At 35.8% G+C, this 16,405-nt stretch overlaps 2 protein-coding genes across 3 annotated transcripts; one reads left to right on the top strand and one right to left on the bottom strand.

Moving 5' to 3' along the window:
• The first annotated feature begins 692 nt into the window (after positions 1-692).
• LOC109006698 lies at positions 693-1,955 on the top strand. Its single transcript, XM_018986066.2, has one exon. The coding sequence runs from the start codon at positions 941-943 to the stop codon at positions 1,781-1,783; it is 843 nt and encodes a 280-aa protein (XP_018841611.1). The 5' UTR covers positions 693-940; the 3' UTR covers positions 1,784-1,955.
• A 2,225-nt stretch (positions 1,956-4,180) lies between these two features.
• On the bottom strand, positions 4,181-10,788 carry LOC109006699 (DNA replication licensing factor MCM2). Of its 2 annotated transcripts, none has more exons than XM_018986067.2 (17): positions 10,497-10,788; positions 10,210-10,388; positions 9,404-9,579; positions 9,099-9,288; positions 8,724-8,943; positions 8,426-8,633; positions 8,055-8,189; positions 7,761-7,952; positions 7,496-7,668; positions 7,216-7,404; positions 6,992-7,108; positions 6,236-6,320; positions 5,997-6,149; positions 5,769-5,912; positions 5,499-5,681; positions 4,711-4,872; positions 4,181-4,574 (listed from the first exon to the last, which is right to left on the bottom strand). In XM_018986067.2, exons 1-17 carry the CDS (start codon positions 10,721-10,723, stop codon positions 4,458-4,460), a joined length of 2,850 nt encoding a protein of 949 aa, XP_018841612.1. In that variant the 5' UTR covers positions 10,724-10,788; the 3' UTR covers positions 4,181-4,457. The 2 variants fall into 2 exon arrangements, with proteins under 2 accessions (XP_018841612.1, XP_018841613.1); XM_018986068.2 differs by having other exon boundaries at positions 5,769-5,894.
• Positions 10,789-16,405: the final 5,617 nt, after the last annotated feature.

The following is a 16,405-nucleotide window of genomic DNA, read 5'->3' as shown; positions in this document are numbered from 1 at the left end:
TTTTACAAATTAAGTAAAAAAGAATTATCCAAAAAATTTATTAAAACAACTTCTTAATTCTACCTATTTATTCTCACAAAAAGGTTTATCAATTTTATTTATTTATTTTCACAAAACCCAATTAAAAATACATCTCAATATAAAAAGTTGTATTTTATATTAACTCAAGAATATTTTCACAATTGTTTTTCAACCAAATATACCACAAGTTTCTTTAATAAAATAGTGATAATTGTTCTCGGGTCATGAATGTGTGTTTTATAATGATAGAATATTAAATAATAATGATTAATAATAAAAAAGTATATAAAAAATAATAATAAAATAATAAATAATAATAATATATTACCTTTGCCCCCAACCTAGGCCAAAAGTTATAGAAATGTGAAAGCCGTATTCCATACGTCTGGCTGGATACATGACGCCAACCACTTTGAGGAATACATTCAGTGTAACAAAAGCAAAGCTAGGGGTGATTTAAAGGCGGAGGGGCATCTGATTCAAATTTCTCCTTTTGACATCATTAATTGACGTCGGAGCAAACGAACAAAAAACATGAGAGAGAGAGAGAGAGAGAGAGAGAGAGAGTCAAACATTGTTTCAAACTTTCAACGCAAACAAAAAAGCAAATCCACAGTACTATTCTGTGTTACGTTGGCAAACGCTTTATCCGGGTCTCACGCCTCTTCTCCCTCTCCCCTTAAAGCCAAGCTCTCCTCTCTCCTCTCTTCGATTTATCCAAAGGTAACAAGATGACATACGAATGGATATTATTCCTTTCAGCCATAAATATATATAGTCTGCTCTGTCTATAATCTGGAAAACTCACCTGCTCCATCTTAGCTAATCTATCCCCACAAAAAGGCAGACCCTTTTGGCTTTTCCTGCTCTCACAATCTCTGTGCTTTCGTTTTGATCATCAGGAATATTATGTGCTAAAATGGGCATCATCAAGTACCTCAATCTCCAGATGATACCATGGTGTTTCCACGTATTGGGGAGGCATGCCTCTTGCATGCAACTCCGGCCGACTGAGTTTGAGAAGCCAGTCGGAGGGACAATAAAGCTGATCAAATCTGATGGCGTCGTCAAGATCTACCGCCGTCCTGTCCACGTCTCGGAGCTCATGTCGGAGTTTCCAAAGCACCTGGTTTGCCGTGCCGATTCATTTTACATCGGCCAGAAGATTCCTGCTCTATCGGAGGACGACGAGCTGCAGCCCGGCCACAAGTATTTCCTTCTTCCTAATCATTTCTTCCAATCTGTACTGTCATTCGTTACCATAGCCTCGTTTGCCTCCCGTCAACCCGACTCATCCCCGGTTTCATCTTCTTCTCCGATCTCTAAACACTCGAGGAATGCGTTTGTAAGAAAAGCTGCCGTTTGTGAACCTTTTGATATACAGAAAACACCATCTGGGTGTCTGAGAATACGCGTCTCAGATGAGTTCATATCGCAGCTGTTGGAAGAAGGGAAGATCCGGGGCGAAGAAGAAGAAATGAATACCGAGAGCTCGAGTAAATCTACGAGTAATGCCGTATGCACTACGCCTCGATTGCAGAAGGAGTACGCACAGCTTATCGGATCACGCCAATGGAAGCCAAAGCTCGAAACGATAAGGGAGACGGAAAAGAGAAAACTTCCTTCATTTGGGATGAAGAGAAGGAAGAAATCTCAACCGAAAGGGCCTCAAAAGATCACTCTCAGATCAGAACAGCAAATTCATGTTACTTGTACTAAGCCTCCTTCAAAAGCCAAGATCAAGATTAAATCCAGAAAATGATATATATATATATATATATACATATATATATATATATATATTTGAGGAAAGTCGAGATGCTGCTAGCTAGCCTTCTGTTTTGCATTTTTTTTATGGTCCTTCTGGGTTTCAATAATGAAGTCATGTGTAAAACTTCAATACGATCAGATAGATACAAGAACTTTAGTTGATTGAATGCTCTTGAGTTGCAATTTATTTCTCATTCATTTACACTTTTATTTTCTCCTTAATATTGTGAAGATTTTGAGCAACATCATTAAGATTATATATAACTACTCTTCCCGATCATCGAGATCATAAATAAGCAATTTGGAACAAATTAACATGATCATCTTGCTGTATTGATGATATGGAGGACTCCATTAATTATTTTAATTCATTCTTCGTCAGAGATTGTAGGCTTGATTTGGTCGTTTAGGATGGACAGCTTTTATCCTGTCTTGATGCTTAAAAAACCGCGACGTTAATCCAACGGGCAATGACATAACCAAATACATAATGATCACTGCTGGCTGGCCTGCGTGATTACATCACATGTATATCTTCTATTTCTGTGCATTTAAAGGCATTTATTTTCCAGTTTTGGTTGTCTAACACTTAAAAAAACTATCTGATGTTAGTTATTTACTGTATAAATTTATAAATAATAGATAAAAAATTATTTTCATCGTAAATAACTTATCGAATAAATATTTTTCTTGCCGTGATGGAATTAGATATCTTAGAAGAAAGCATTTATGATTTAAGTTGAAGTAGGAATAATTACACTTTTTTTGTCGGGAGACATATCTAATCTCATTTTGACTAACATATATAATTCAAACCCCATATTGAAATTTCCATGATGAAAGAACAAACATTAATATCTTTAGTGGAAATGAAGTGTAAAAAAGATAAATTATTCTTATGCCTCTTCCAAAGACAGTGATTCTCATTATTTTTTTTTTCTTTTTATACATATTTCTATCTAAATTAAAAACAATATTGGTTTTCTTTGGAAGCGGTCAGGTCAAGCTGATCATGTTGAAGTTAGATATATATAATGTTTTATTAAAAAAAGGTAGTTAATAAACAGAAACATAATTGAATATGCAGAAATACTATTCGTCTGTTACTATCTACTGACTACTATATATGCACATTTATTGATTAAAAAAAAAAGGAACGAATCAGAGAGAAGGCTGAGATGGGGAAGAGCGGCAGAGGGCAGTAGTCAGAAGCACGTAGGGTAGGTAGCAGGGTGGGATGCATTTCTTTAGCCCGTGTGGAGTTGGGTTGGCAGAGTTGGAACTGTAGGTGTGGTCACCGGATGCTGTTACATGAGCTGGATATTACTCCAAGTCGAAGATGAGATCAGAGATTTGGGGGCAACAAAAGGACAAAGTAAGGGTCAAACAAACAAAGTATCTTCCCAGTACAGCAGAATATATAAATTTACAGCCACATTATATATATATATATATATATATTCAAGCCTAATTCAATGGTACAGTGCATGCGTGCATGCGTGCGTGCGTGCGTGCGTGAGTTCGGTGTCGTCTTCTGAATCATGCTGAAAGCGAAACAGGAACAATTAAAAATTCATGGTTGACTGACTGGCTTGCACCAATGAGCATACATTCGGCCCAGCTCTCCCCTCTGATAGTCCGATGAGATACGTCGTGCCAATCACGTACATGTCATTATCGTAAACAGTCTTCAAAATTAATCCAGCTATTATGATGCATGCTCCTGTTATTATTGATCCTAATAAATTAAGCCCGCTGATTTTCTGCTTAATCACGCCTATAGATATATATATATTACGGGCAACTGATAGATACCCAAACATAACGTGTTTGGACAAAAGATGTATGATGTAATACCACCCAAGATCAGATAAAATATTTTCTGAATCAAGTGTTTAGTAAAGACAATGGAAGACGAAGGAAATCGACACAATTCAGATTTTAGCGTCCAAGAATTGTTGGGCAGGTTGGGCTCATTCAATCTAATCGGCCCAATTCTGATTTTAGTGTTTAGCAACCTGAAAGAAAAATTCTATTCCTAAACCTCATACACCACACACTATCTTTTTTATAATTTCTTTAATTTTATTCTCTTATCAAATATGTAGTATATAGATTATGAATAGAATAATTTAATTATTTTAAGAATAATAAAACCAAAAAAAACTTTAAAAAAATTTTTAAAAAATAAAAAATTTTTGGTGTGTGGTATATGGACTTATGAATAGCAATGCTCTTTTTTTAAAATAAAATAATTGATTTGACTAATCAAATTAATAAAATATATATAACAGTACTCTTAAAAATTTTAAAAATTTATTTAGCATCCTGGCTTACTTTTTAAATATTTGAAGAGAACCTTCTCCCTTGGCAGAAGGGGAGCCAGAAATTTAGCTATGCTATTCGAATTCAAGTCTATTACCTTCAAAATCTAAACAAACGAAGGCATTCCTTGCCCACAACACTTAAAAATTCCCATCAATCCTTTTAACAACTCACATAGAACATACACGTACGTATGAAAATAGTAACTAATTCCAATGAAAACATTTTCCGTAATAAATATCCACAGCTGTTCTCGAGAAACCGTTGTTGGAACAGCTTTACCCCGAGGGTACTGACCGATTAATTTTCCTAGGAAAAAATGATGCGCAATATTTTTGTCATCATCTTGCAAGGCGATGCCTGATCACTCCCCGGTCTTCATCCAACGAAAAATTGGCTCTAGAAAAGTGGAGGCTCGTAAAGAAGGGTTTTAGATCGTATATATCATGTTCTTGTGCCTGCACAAAATGAAATCAAACCAAAACTTCAGTAAGTTCTATATTTTGTTCCCAGAAAACAAGCCAATTTATATAAGGGAAATACACAACGTCTTGTTTTTTTTTTTTTATTTCTTTTTTGTTTTGGATTTTTCACCTTGTTCTGCAATTCCTCTACTTTCACATCAATGTGGGTAAGCCCTAAAGTAGAACCAGTAACAATTTCTTCAAAATGCAGTGCATTCTTGACAAGCTCACGAAGAAGATATAGAAGCAGTTCGTTATAATCCTTCTTGAAAGTCATGTACTTTCTAAAGCTCTGCAAAGACCACATCAAATCGTTGTCAACCAATTGTCCAAATGATCAACTACCAAAGTTCAAAGCTCTCTATGTAACAATATGCAAACTTCCCATTCGCAGGCATAATTGCATTGTACTTGCTCGGAATAAATGTAACTGCATGGTTTATAAGCATAAAAACTGCAAGCATCGGCAATAGTGCATGTCCTATATAAACTAGTTTAGGCCTACAGAAATGGCAGAATAAAGAGCGTCTGAAACAAGAAATGAACAGATAGATACCTTGTCAATAGTTATAAATGCTTTTGTGAAACAAAAAGCAGCCCATGTAGAACAGTAAAAGTTGGTAAACAATGGACCAGCGTTGCCTTAAAAAAATCCCTACCTCGAGCATTCTTGACCATACCCAGCATGTCAATTTCTATATGGCTATGTCAGGAAAATTTAAATGCGGGCATTACTGACATTTAATGACAATAGTGCTTTGAAAAGTACACAGATTATAGAGACAATTAAGATGGGGCGGATGGTGTTTGAGCTGCAATGTGATAAGTTATGAGTAGAACCCGAAAGAAAAATGCCCAGAAGATGCTGGAAGGAAAGGCTACTGGAGTCGACATGAAAAGGAGGATCTCTTTGAATACCTTTTGCAAAGCTTTCTGTACCCCGAACTTTTGGGTTGAAATAAATGAATCAAGCAGGACACAAATGGCCATATCTACATCTTCTTGTGTGACATGCTGTCTGAGGTGCATTCTAGCATGTGCTTCTGACATCCGTATCATTGACTCTATGTGCCTCACTGCAATAGGCACCCCTTGTCCATGCTAGATAGGACACAATGGAAGAGCAGGAAATATAGTGAGAACCTCATCAAATAAAAGTACCATATAGTCACTAATAGAGAACCTTACCGAAGATTCTCTTCGCAGTTCGGCATAAACATGTGTGAGCTTATCCATATCAGCATCATGCAACCTTGGAAATACATTCAACTTGGCATAAGTTATGTACTTCTTTAGCAGATCTTGAGGAAGTATCTGGAAAAGAAGACAGATCTTAAGGATCAAGTTGGGGAAGACCAAGTTCGAAAAATCTAGAAGTAACTACGTGGGAACACAAGTAGGATCTGGCTTTTAGACCTCAGGATCAACCGGCCTGGAAGCTGATTGATTATCTTCATTGGACTCGCTTACAGACTTATCATCAATGTTACCACCCTTGGGTTGCGACTTAAAATGGCTGTCAACCACAAACTTTGCAAGCATCTCATCCGTGACAGAGTCGACTACATCCTGCAAGTTATCAATTCTCTTCCACGTCAGCATCATTGAGCAAGTAGTAAAAATGTTAATGGAGATTGAGTTTGGAGAAATATAACCTTCACAACGCAGAGGATGTCAAAACGAGAAACAATGGGATCTGTTAACTCGACATTATGTGAAAATGTTTTCGAGGAATCATATCTGGAAAATAGCCATATGAATTAAATCATGGCTTAAGAAGTAAAAAGATTGAAACACAAGACAACAAGTTCAAACCTGTCAAGTTGAAGACAACAAAAGTGTAAGAAAGTAAGAGGGTGAGTTTGGAAAGAGAGAGAATTAACAAATGGCCTTTATTATCTAAAACATGTTCAAGAAATATCCCAAGGGAAAAAATGAGCACTCTTAAGAGGATGCTTGGAGAAAGAGATGAAATGAAAACTCTGTGAATAGTAGTAAAAAAATTTGAGTTCAGATATTTTATTAAGTTTTAGGAAAGAATGAATAAAAATATTGTTAGAATATAATTTTTTAACATAATTGATTTGAAAATGTTGAATTGTTTTTTTGTACTTGATTTGAAAGTTTGGAAAAGTTATAATGATTAGGTAATGATTAGATGAAAAAGTTGAATATATGAAATTGAAAAATATTTGTGTTTGAGTAATGTTTGGAAATGAAATTATGAGAAATTTTGAAATGAGATGAGATAAAATGAAACATCTCTATTCCCAAACAACCCCCAAGACTTATGTCAATGTGATTGGCGTTCATATATTTAAAGATTCTTATGTACAAGCCATTGTACCAAACCTCAGTGACAGTGCAACGGATAATAATAGCACCTCGTATAAATTTATACATTTTTATACCTTCCTCCAATAGGATTAGCTGCAGCAATCACAGAGCATCGTGCCTGGAGAGAAGTGACAATCCCAGCCTTTGATATGCTAATACTCTGCTGCTCCATTGCCTCATGAATACTCACCCTGATAATGAATAGAAAATTTAATGCTCTGATAAGAATGAACTTTCCCTTTTCGGGGGTGAGGAGTTTCAAATTATACAAGTACCGTCCAAATTTGCATTCACTTACCTGTCTTGATCGTTCATCTTGTCAAACTCATCAATAAGGCAAATTCCTTTATCAGCAAGAACAAGGGCCCCTCCTTCAAGAGTCCACTCCCTTGTGACTGGGTCCTTGTGCACTGCTGCCGTGAGCCCCACAGCAGAAGCTCCTTTTCCAGTAGTATACACAGCCCTCTGCCCAGTCTTTTCAATGTACCTATTAAAGAAACCTTGAGAAGTGAGGTAACTATTACAAAAGCAATTTTTAAGTTTCTTTCAAATAGATCAAATATCGAAGTAATTCTTACTTGAGAAATTGTGACTTGGCCGTCCCTGGATCACCTAGGAGAAGTACATTTATGTCCCCTCGTAATCTGTGTTTCCCCTCAACATTTTTCTCTTGGCCTCCAAACATAGCAAGAGCTATTGCAGTTTTTATACCTTCATGGCCATAGATTGATGGGGCAATGGACTTGATAATCTGAAAATTATTGTTCACAACAATCTTAGTATGTGAATTACATGAGGAAGAATCAAGAGCAGCTGAAAAATAAATAGTGTCAGTTGAAATACCCTTTCTCCTATTCTGGGGTCTTTAGACAACTTGTCTATCTCTTCTTTATCTTCCTGGGTAAGTTTGTATGCAGAAAACAGGTCTTGCTTCTTTGTGACATAGTTTGCTTCAACAACAGTGGCAAATACAGGAAAACCATTCTTTGTATTCAAAGATAAGTCGAAATTATTTGTATAAATACCCGTGACCTCCTGTAATTAACCACATAAACATAAAACTGAAAATCAGGAATTATTCATAACACATGTAATAAGCGGCAAGCACAAACAAAAATTCTAAGAAGAAGACTTTACAATCTCTTCCCCAGGACGGGCACAATCAATCAGATCATTCAACAGTATCACTTCCTTGTATCTAGGAAGCCGACCCGCAGGCACAATTCCAGGGCTTTCCTGGAGTGTAAGCTTTTGGTAGTTCCTGTAAATTGTCTGCAACAAGTCACAGAAAGATAAATCAATGAGTTACAGCTTGTGTTTAAATGAGGTTCTATCTCATTTTTGGCTATTTGGGACCCAAGGAAATGAAAGCCTCAACTCAAACCGTGCATTTACATCTGTTTAGCTTAGTTTCCCCTGCACTTTTCCATAAATTAAAATCCCATATCTTCAAATAAGATACAATCTTATAGTTTCAGTTCTCCAATCGTGAGCTCTAGAAATTTCACCTGTTCAATATTGACGGTGAATGGTCCACTCGATTGGCATTCTGGGCACGAACCAACCTTCACTTCTGAATATGAATTCTGAAAAAATGGTCCCAAAATTGCCCCACATTTGTTGCAATCATACTTTACCTGTTGCAACTGGGGGAAGACCCCAGAGCGACGGGTCACAACTCCACCAATACGAATCATGGTATTCAAATGGATTTGCCTGCAAATCAGCAAACAAGAGTAAAGTTGAAATCAAACTTTAGCAGTGTAAAAGGATCTTAAGAAATAGCAATGGATTCATAAATATTACCTAATATTCCGAATCTGATCATAAACAGGTAAGTTGGTAATGCGAACATAGATCTTTTGATGGATATTTTTGTAGTTTGGATGTAAATCAAAGACAACACTCTTGGCAACATCTTCCATTACTTCAAGGACAGATTGTGGGGCATCAGCCAACCAGATGGCAATATTGGGATGGATGTAGATAAATTGTTTGTAATCAATCTCCAAGCTACACTTATTAGCTGCAGAGCAACATCAAATTAGTCCACATGATATATAAACAGGAAAGCTTTGTGAGGGATTGCATTTTGTAGCCAACAAAACATGTCATATAAGGGTTCACCTTTCACATTTGCAAGTTCACAGGGAGCAATGTAAGCAGAAATGAATAGTTTACCTGATACCATCTCATTGATTATCCGTACATATTCAAAGTTGCCATGATCATTCTTTGGATTCACATATGTAAGTAGAAAATCCTTAAACTTCTTTGCTATAAAGCGACGCACTTCATCCCTAGTAACCCACTCTCTCAGAGTTCCTTGAACTCGATACATCTCAAATTCACCTTCATCATCCTCTTCATCCTACAATGAACACCATCAGCAATAAGCAAATGACTAAAAATGTAATGCACATTATTAGCTGAAGGAGGATCATTGCTTTGAGGAGTAACAGAATAAACTTAAGACGGCTTAACACCTCATATGGATCATCATCAGTCTGATCAGTCATGGGCACATCCTCTCTTGATTGTCCTCGCTGTGATCTTCCAGGTGAACTTTGCATTCCATCAGCGTCGTCAAAGCTTCTTGGTGCAGGAGGCCTGAAATCAGCTCTAGACCTCTTTGACGGCCTATAGTTATCATCATCTGTGTCTGTGACCAAAACGTGAAAGTTTATGATTATAAACTACGAAGGCAGAACTCAGCATCCACAAGTATTTAACTTCATTGCCATGGATCAAAATTCCTTGGGCACGCATGCAATGAATTTGCATTCACTTTCCGTATCCCTTCTTGTTTTTCTTCCAATCATAATTTGGTAGTGTTATTATCTTGATATGTTATAATCAATCAATTTAAATTAGTTATTTTCAATAAAAATACCTAAAGCGTGCCGTAGTAGATTAACATATTCGAGTACATTAACCACCATAATCCAGCTCAAATAAGGGACAAACATGAGCGAAAGCTCCCTCTGCCAAGCCACAATTCTAATGGATATTCATTGCGACCCCGAGGCTTGGCAGTACTGTTGATTACTCAAACGCTTTGGGACTGGAGCTAGGCTTGGTGTACGTTCTCGATCTAAGAGTCATCGTTTCTTGTGCATATAGATGGAGTGGGAGTAATTTGTCAATAAACGTACTAATTTTTCTTTAAAAGGATTAAAAATAGCAATTAAAGAGTGAAAAACTAAGTGAAGATTGGTACGAAGGATAAAACTTGGCAAATAACAACACAAACCACGAAATAAGATAGAGACCATAATATAATAAAAAGAACCTTGGTCATGGAGAAGCTCAGGAAGCTTGCGGTTGACGTTGCGGCCATCGCGGGCGTCGAGCTGCAACTCTGCAGCCCTGCGGTCCCGCATGATCTGGTCCAAATCTCGCTCGTCCTCTAGAGAGTCATCCAGCCCCACCGACTCGTACTGGTCATGCTCATTCATCCTCCGATAATCACTGCGTTTAATTTTGTAGAAATAATAAATAACATTTTCGCAAACAAATTGAAATCTTAAAATGAGGAGTGAGAGGGAACAGGAATAGGAAGAGCAAGATCAGACTGACTCCATGAACGTATCATTGAAAAGATCCTCTCCATCTTCCTCTTCCTCAACCTCTTCGGGCTCGTCACGGATAATTACAGGATCGACGGCGGCCTCCTCATCGTCGTAATCATCGTCGGTGAAGTTCTCTAAGCTGCGGTCAGTGTGAGGAAGCTGATCACTGTTGAAACCGGTGGAGGACGGCGAGTTCGGGGTCGAAGGAGAAGGCCCTTCTCCATCTCCGGCCATTTTCTATCCGTGCGTACGAGCTTTTTTCGTTTGGGAGCGGCCGTTTCTTCTGCGCTTTGATAACCTTTCCTGCTTTCCATTTATCGTCTTAATGCACCCAACGTGTCAGACGAGGCCCACCCGCTTTGCGAATGCGGGTCGGTTCGGCCTTTTGGCGGGAAGTTTTGGCGCCAGTTTCGTGTCGCATTTACCCACATGGCCATCTCCAACCAAATGATACGATTAATTTATATGTAAAGTTATATTTGTAAAGTTCATCCACACGTAAATAGAATAATTTTAATTATATAAAAAAATATAAAATTATATTTACAAGTGAAAGTGGATAATATATCCTTATTGCTAATTTGCTAACACGACAAATTTGATTAATAAGAGATTTTAAAAATTAAGGTCTTATTTGGATATAAAAACTCCCTCAATTTATCTCATTTCATATCATTTTATCATTACAAATATTCTAAATTTTTATACAAAATATAATAAATAATTCAAATTTTTTAAATTCTAAAATAATAATAATATTAAAAAATAATATTCTAAAAATATTTTATTCTACTCATCTAAAATGTATCATCTCATCTCACTATCCAAACCCACCAAATTTTAAATCAATTTTTATCAAGTTAGAATGAATAATCTATTTCTCACATCAATTTGAAATAAAAGTATTCTAAAATAATATTAATTTTTTAAATATTATCATTTTTGCTAGATGGAGGGGGGCCCACTTGGGGCCAACCCACTCCTTAACCATAGTGTAACGCATGGCTGTCATTCAATATAGCAATTGAAGGCTGGCCTTAAAAGGCCAGACATGTGCAAGAGGACTGTATAGTTCTCCTCAATTGTTTTTTGGTGATCATTTGAAATATACGAAAGCTCTCTCTTTTTGTTCTCTCTTGATAAGATATTTAGGTTGTGGATTTGTTAAGTGTTACTCTAATTTTATATTATGTAGTACACTTTGCCACTAAGAGGAAACGCTTGGGATTTATCAATCTGGAAAAACTTGTGGAACGATTTTATAAGCTGAACTTGAGGTATTTTTCCGCTGTGCATTCTAACTATTTTAATCACATTTAAGAAATGTGACATTTTTAATGACCGCAAATTTGAGCGATATACATATAAAAAATAAGTACAATCTTTATATTTAGTAAGTATAACTAGACTGACAAAATCTATCATGAAGAATAATATAGCATTTTATTAGAAATATAATGTTTATCCTTTATATGTACAATTACATTTTCATCATTGTATTTTAGTACATATAAATACTTCATTTTAATTGTAAATAGTAATATAAAATATATACAAGAAGAATACATATTTGTCCAAATCTCTCTCTGTTCTCGAACCCTAGCTCTGCCTGTTCATCAGCTTGGTCACAAATCCTTGGCAGAACTCCAGTTTTTTATCATGTTATCAGAGCATAAACCGTTGCTCTGCGAGATTTGTCATGGATTCTGATTCATCTGATTCAGATTCTTCTTCTTCTACTTTTTTTCCTTCTCTCGATAACCCCTTAAATCCTTATTTCTTACACCATGGAGAAAATCCTGGTGTTATGCTTGTTACCGATCATTTAAGTGGTGATAATTACCATTCTTAGTCACAGTTCATGTCCAAAGCCATCAGTGCGAAGAACAAGACCGAATTTATAACTGGAATTCACAAAAAGCCGAAGTCTGAAGCAGATCCACTCTATTTGCCATGGATTCGATGTAATGACATGGTAGTTTCGTGGATCCTCAATTTAGTGGCAAAGAACATTGGATCAAGTATTATCTACATTGATAATGCTTATGATATGTGGAAAGACTTATAGGACCACTTCTCACAAGGTAATCGTCCATGAATTTTTCAATTATGCAAGGTGATTAGTTCATTAAATCAAGATCAGAAGTCTATGAGTGATTATTACACTGAATTGAAATCATTTTGGGATGAGCTTGCAAATTATAGGCGATTGCCACAATGTTCTGTTGAAACCCTAAGGTTCTTTGGAGAAATTTAACAAGAGGAGTGTGTAATGCAATTTTTGATGGGGCTAAGTGACTCTTTTAATAGTATTCAAAGTCAGATACTATTAATTGATCATTTTCCTTCTATGAACAAAGTCATATCCTTGGTCTTACAAGAAGAGAAACATAGAGAGATTACTTTGGAGACTTCTATCCCTAGCCTTGAATCGGTTGCTGCTTTGACAGCAAAACCTACGAAAATTGGTACTAATGCTTCTAAGCAAATCAATTATCGAAAGGATAAACCTGTGCGTAGTCATTGTGGATACACATGTCACACTTCTAAAAAATATTATAAGATTCATGGTTTTCCTCCTGGTTTTAAATCCAAAAAAGGAAATAATGCTTCAGCCAATCAATCTTCTTCACCTATGGGTAAATCTAATGATGATACTCCAAAGTTTTATTTGTCTCAGGATTAATACCAGCAGCTACTTGCCATGCTCAAACCACAATCTATTTCCTCATCAGTGAATCAAGCTAGCTCTGGCATTTTACCAACTTCACAGCCACCTTCCATTGATCATTTTGCAGGTAATCTCGTGCCCTGGATAATTGACACTGGAGCAGCAGATCATATGGTCAGCTCCACCATTGATCACTTTTCTTCCATAACTTCTAACCTTTATTCTGTTGTCAAATTACCAAATGGCCATTCAGTTCCCATTACATATACTGGTACTATCCAACTACTAGACAACCTGACTTTGCGCAATGTTTTTGTGTTCCTGATTTTTCTTTTAATTTGATATATGCCAATAAATTAACACGTGATCACTCATACTGCCTTGTGTTTGTTTCCAATCTCTGTTTCATTCAGGACCTGCCTACATGAAAAACGATTGGAATGGCTGAGGAGAAGACTGGCTTTTATTACTTAAAAGCAAAGTTCTTTAGTTGGTTGTTCTATTTCTTCTCATTCAATAAATCAGAATGTTAGTTTATGGCATTATAGGTTAGGCCATATTTCTTTTTCCAAATTGAAATTTCTTAGCAGTAGTGTTTCAAATTTACATATATCAAAATCCAATAATTCTTGTACTTGCAAAATCTGTCTTCTAGCTAAACAAAAAGGTCTACCTTTTCCTTCTAGTGAATCAAATTTAGTTTATCCATTTGAATTGATTCACTGTGATTTGTGGAGACCATTATCTGTTTCTACTTTAAATGGTTCAAAATATTTTCTTACAATTGTAGATGATTACTCTAAAACTACTTGGGTATATCTTCTACAACATAAATCTAAAACCAAGCCTTACTTGCAATCTTTCTTCCAATTAGTTCAAACTCAATTTAATTCTCAATAAAGAAAATCAGAATCAATAATGAGACTGAATTTCACATGCTAGAATTTCTGTCCTCCCAAGGTGTTATACACCAGAAAAGTTGTGTTGAAAGACCACAACAAAATGAGATCATCGAAAGGAAACATCAACATTTGCTAAATGTTGCTCGTTCCCTTAGATTCCAAGCTTCTTTACCATTCAATTTTTGGGTGATTGCATTCTTTCTGCTGTCCATTTAATAAATATAACACCAACTCCATTACTCTCACATAAATCTCCTTATGAGGTTTTGTATTCTAAACCCCCTTCTTATAATCATCTCAAAGTTTTTGGTTGTCTTTGTTTTGCTTCCACCTTACATTGTGATAGATCTAAATTTGATCAAAGAGCAAGAAAATGCATTTTCATTGGATATCATTTTGCTGTAAAATGATACAAATTATATGATATTGAAACACACAAAACTTTCATATCTCGTAATGTTGCGTTTCATAAACATATATTCCCTTTCTCTTCCACTTATTTTCCTGTTAAGCCTTGTAGCTCTTTTATTTTTCCTAAACCAGTTTTTGATTTTCCAGATTCCATATTTTCTCTTTTACCTTATTCACAAATACCTTCTCCCAATTCAGCTGAATTATCTCCAATTTATATATTTCCAAATTCATCTTCTTCCATAGATAACCCTCATTCAAATTCCAACAATTCCAATATTCCAATTCGGCAATCTACAAGAATAAAAAAATCACCAAGATACTTGCAAGACTATCATTGTCAGCTGACCTCTTAACATCCATCACAATCTGTTTCTTTGCAGGACAAGTCTTCAGGTATCAAATTCTCTCTTTCTAATGTCATTTCTTATGATAAACTCTCTAGCTCTCATAAAAACTTTGCTTTTGCCATTTCTTCTATTTTTGAACTTCAAATTTTCTCACAAGCAAACCAAATTTATGAGTGGGAATAAGTTATGAATGTTGAAATAAAAGCCCTTGAGGCAAATAGAACTTGGACTCTCACTACTTTACCTATGGGAAAGAAGCTGACAGGCTGTAAGTGGGTTTATCGAGTTAAATATAAAGCTGATTATACCATTGAGAGATACAAAGCTTGTTTGGTTGAAAAGAGGTACAACCAAATTGAGAGACTTGATTTTCAGGAGACTTTTTCTCCAATTGCTAAAATGACTACAGTGAGATGTCTATTGGCCATAGCAGTTGCCAAAAATTGGCATTTACATCAATTGGATGTAAATAATGCATTTTTGCATGGAGATTTAAATGAAGAAGTGTATATGTTCATTCCACTCGGATATGCCAAACAGGGAGACTCTAGAGTTTGTAAATTACAAAAGTCCCTTTATGGATTAAGGCAAGCATCTAGACAATAGTTCTCCAAGTTATCCACAACCATTATTGAGTATGGTTTTCAGCAAGCCAAATTTGATCATACTTTATTTATTAAGTCATAAAACAGTTTTTTCATTGCTTTGTTAGTCTATGTTGATGATATTATTATAACTAGCAATGATTTGAACTTAATCTATGATTTAAAGACATTTATGGACAATAAATTCAGAATCAAGGATTTGGGCACCTTGAAATATTTTCTTCGGAGGGAAGTTGCTAGGTCTTCCAAAGGCATAACATTGTGTCAAATAAAATATGTGTTAGATATTTTGCAATAATCAGGTTTTCTGGCTGCCAAATCAGTTGCTTTTCCTATGGAACAAAATGAAAAATTCTAAAGTTTAGATGGTGAACCTTTAGAGGATCATTCTTTATATAGGAGGTTAATTGGGAGGCTTATTTACCTCACTATATCTCGGCCAGACATCTCCTATTTTGTGCAAGTTCTAAGTCAATATATGGATAAACCAAGGCAACCGCATTTGAATGCTCTATACCGAGTGCTTAGATACTTGAAGGGAGCACTTGGTCAAGGCCTTTTCTTTCCAGCCAGTTCTGATTTCCATCTTAAAGCATTTTGTGACTCGGATTGGGCTGGTTGTATGGATACTAGAAGATCAATTACAGGTTTTTGTGTATTCATTGGAAATTCTTTAATTTTCTGGAAGTCTAATAAGCAACAAACCGTCTCAAAGTCCTCAGCCGAAACTGAATATAGGGCTATAGCTTCTACTACTTGTGATGAGATTTATTGGTTAATTACATTGTTGGCAGATTTTCAGATTACTCATGCCAAACCAGCTCTATTGTTCTGTGACAGCAAAGCAGCCCTTCACATTGCTGCTAACTCGATTTTTTATGAAATGACAAAGCATATTGAAATTGATTGTCATATTGTGAGAGAAAAGCTCAAAGCAAAGATGATAAAAACTTTTCATGTTGCTTCCCATTCTTAGC

Source organism: Juglans regia, chromosome 16, assembly GCF_001411555.2.
Source record: "Juglans regia cultivar Chandler chromosome 16, Walnut 2.0, whole genome shotgun sequence".
Taxonomy (NCBI): domain Eukaryota; kingdom Viridiplantae; phylum Streptophyta; class Magnoliopsida; order Fagales; family Juglandaceae; genus Juglans; species Juglans regia.
Note: the sequence above shows the minus strand (reverse complement) of the source record. Positions and strands in the feature narration are given on the sequence as shown.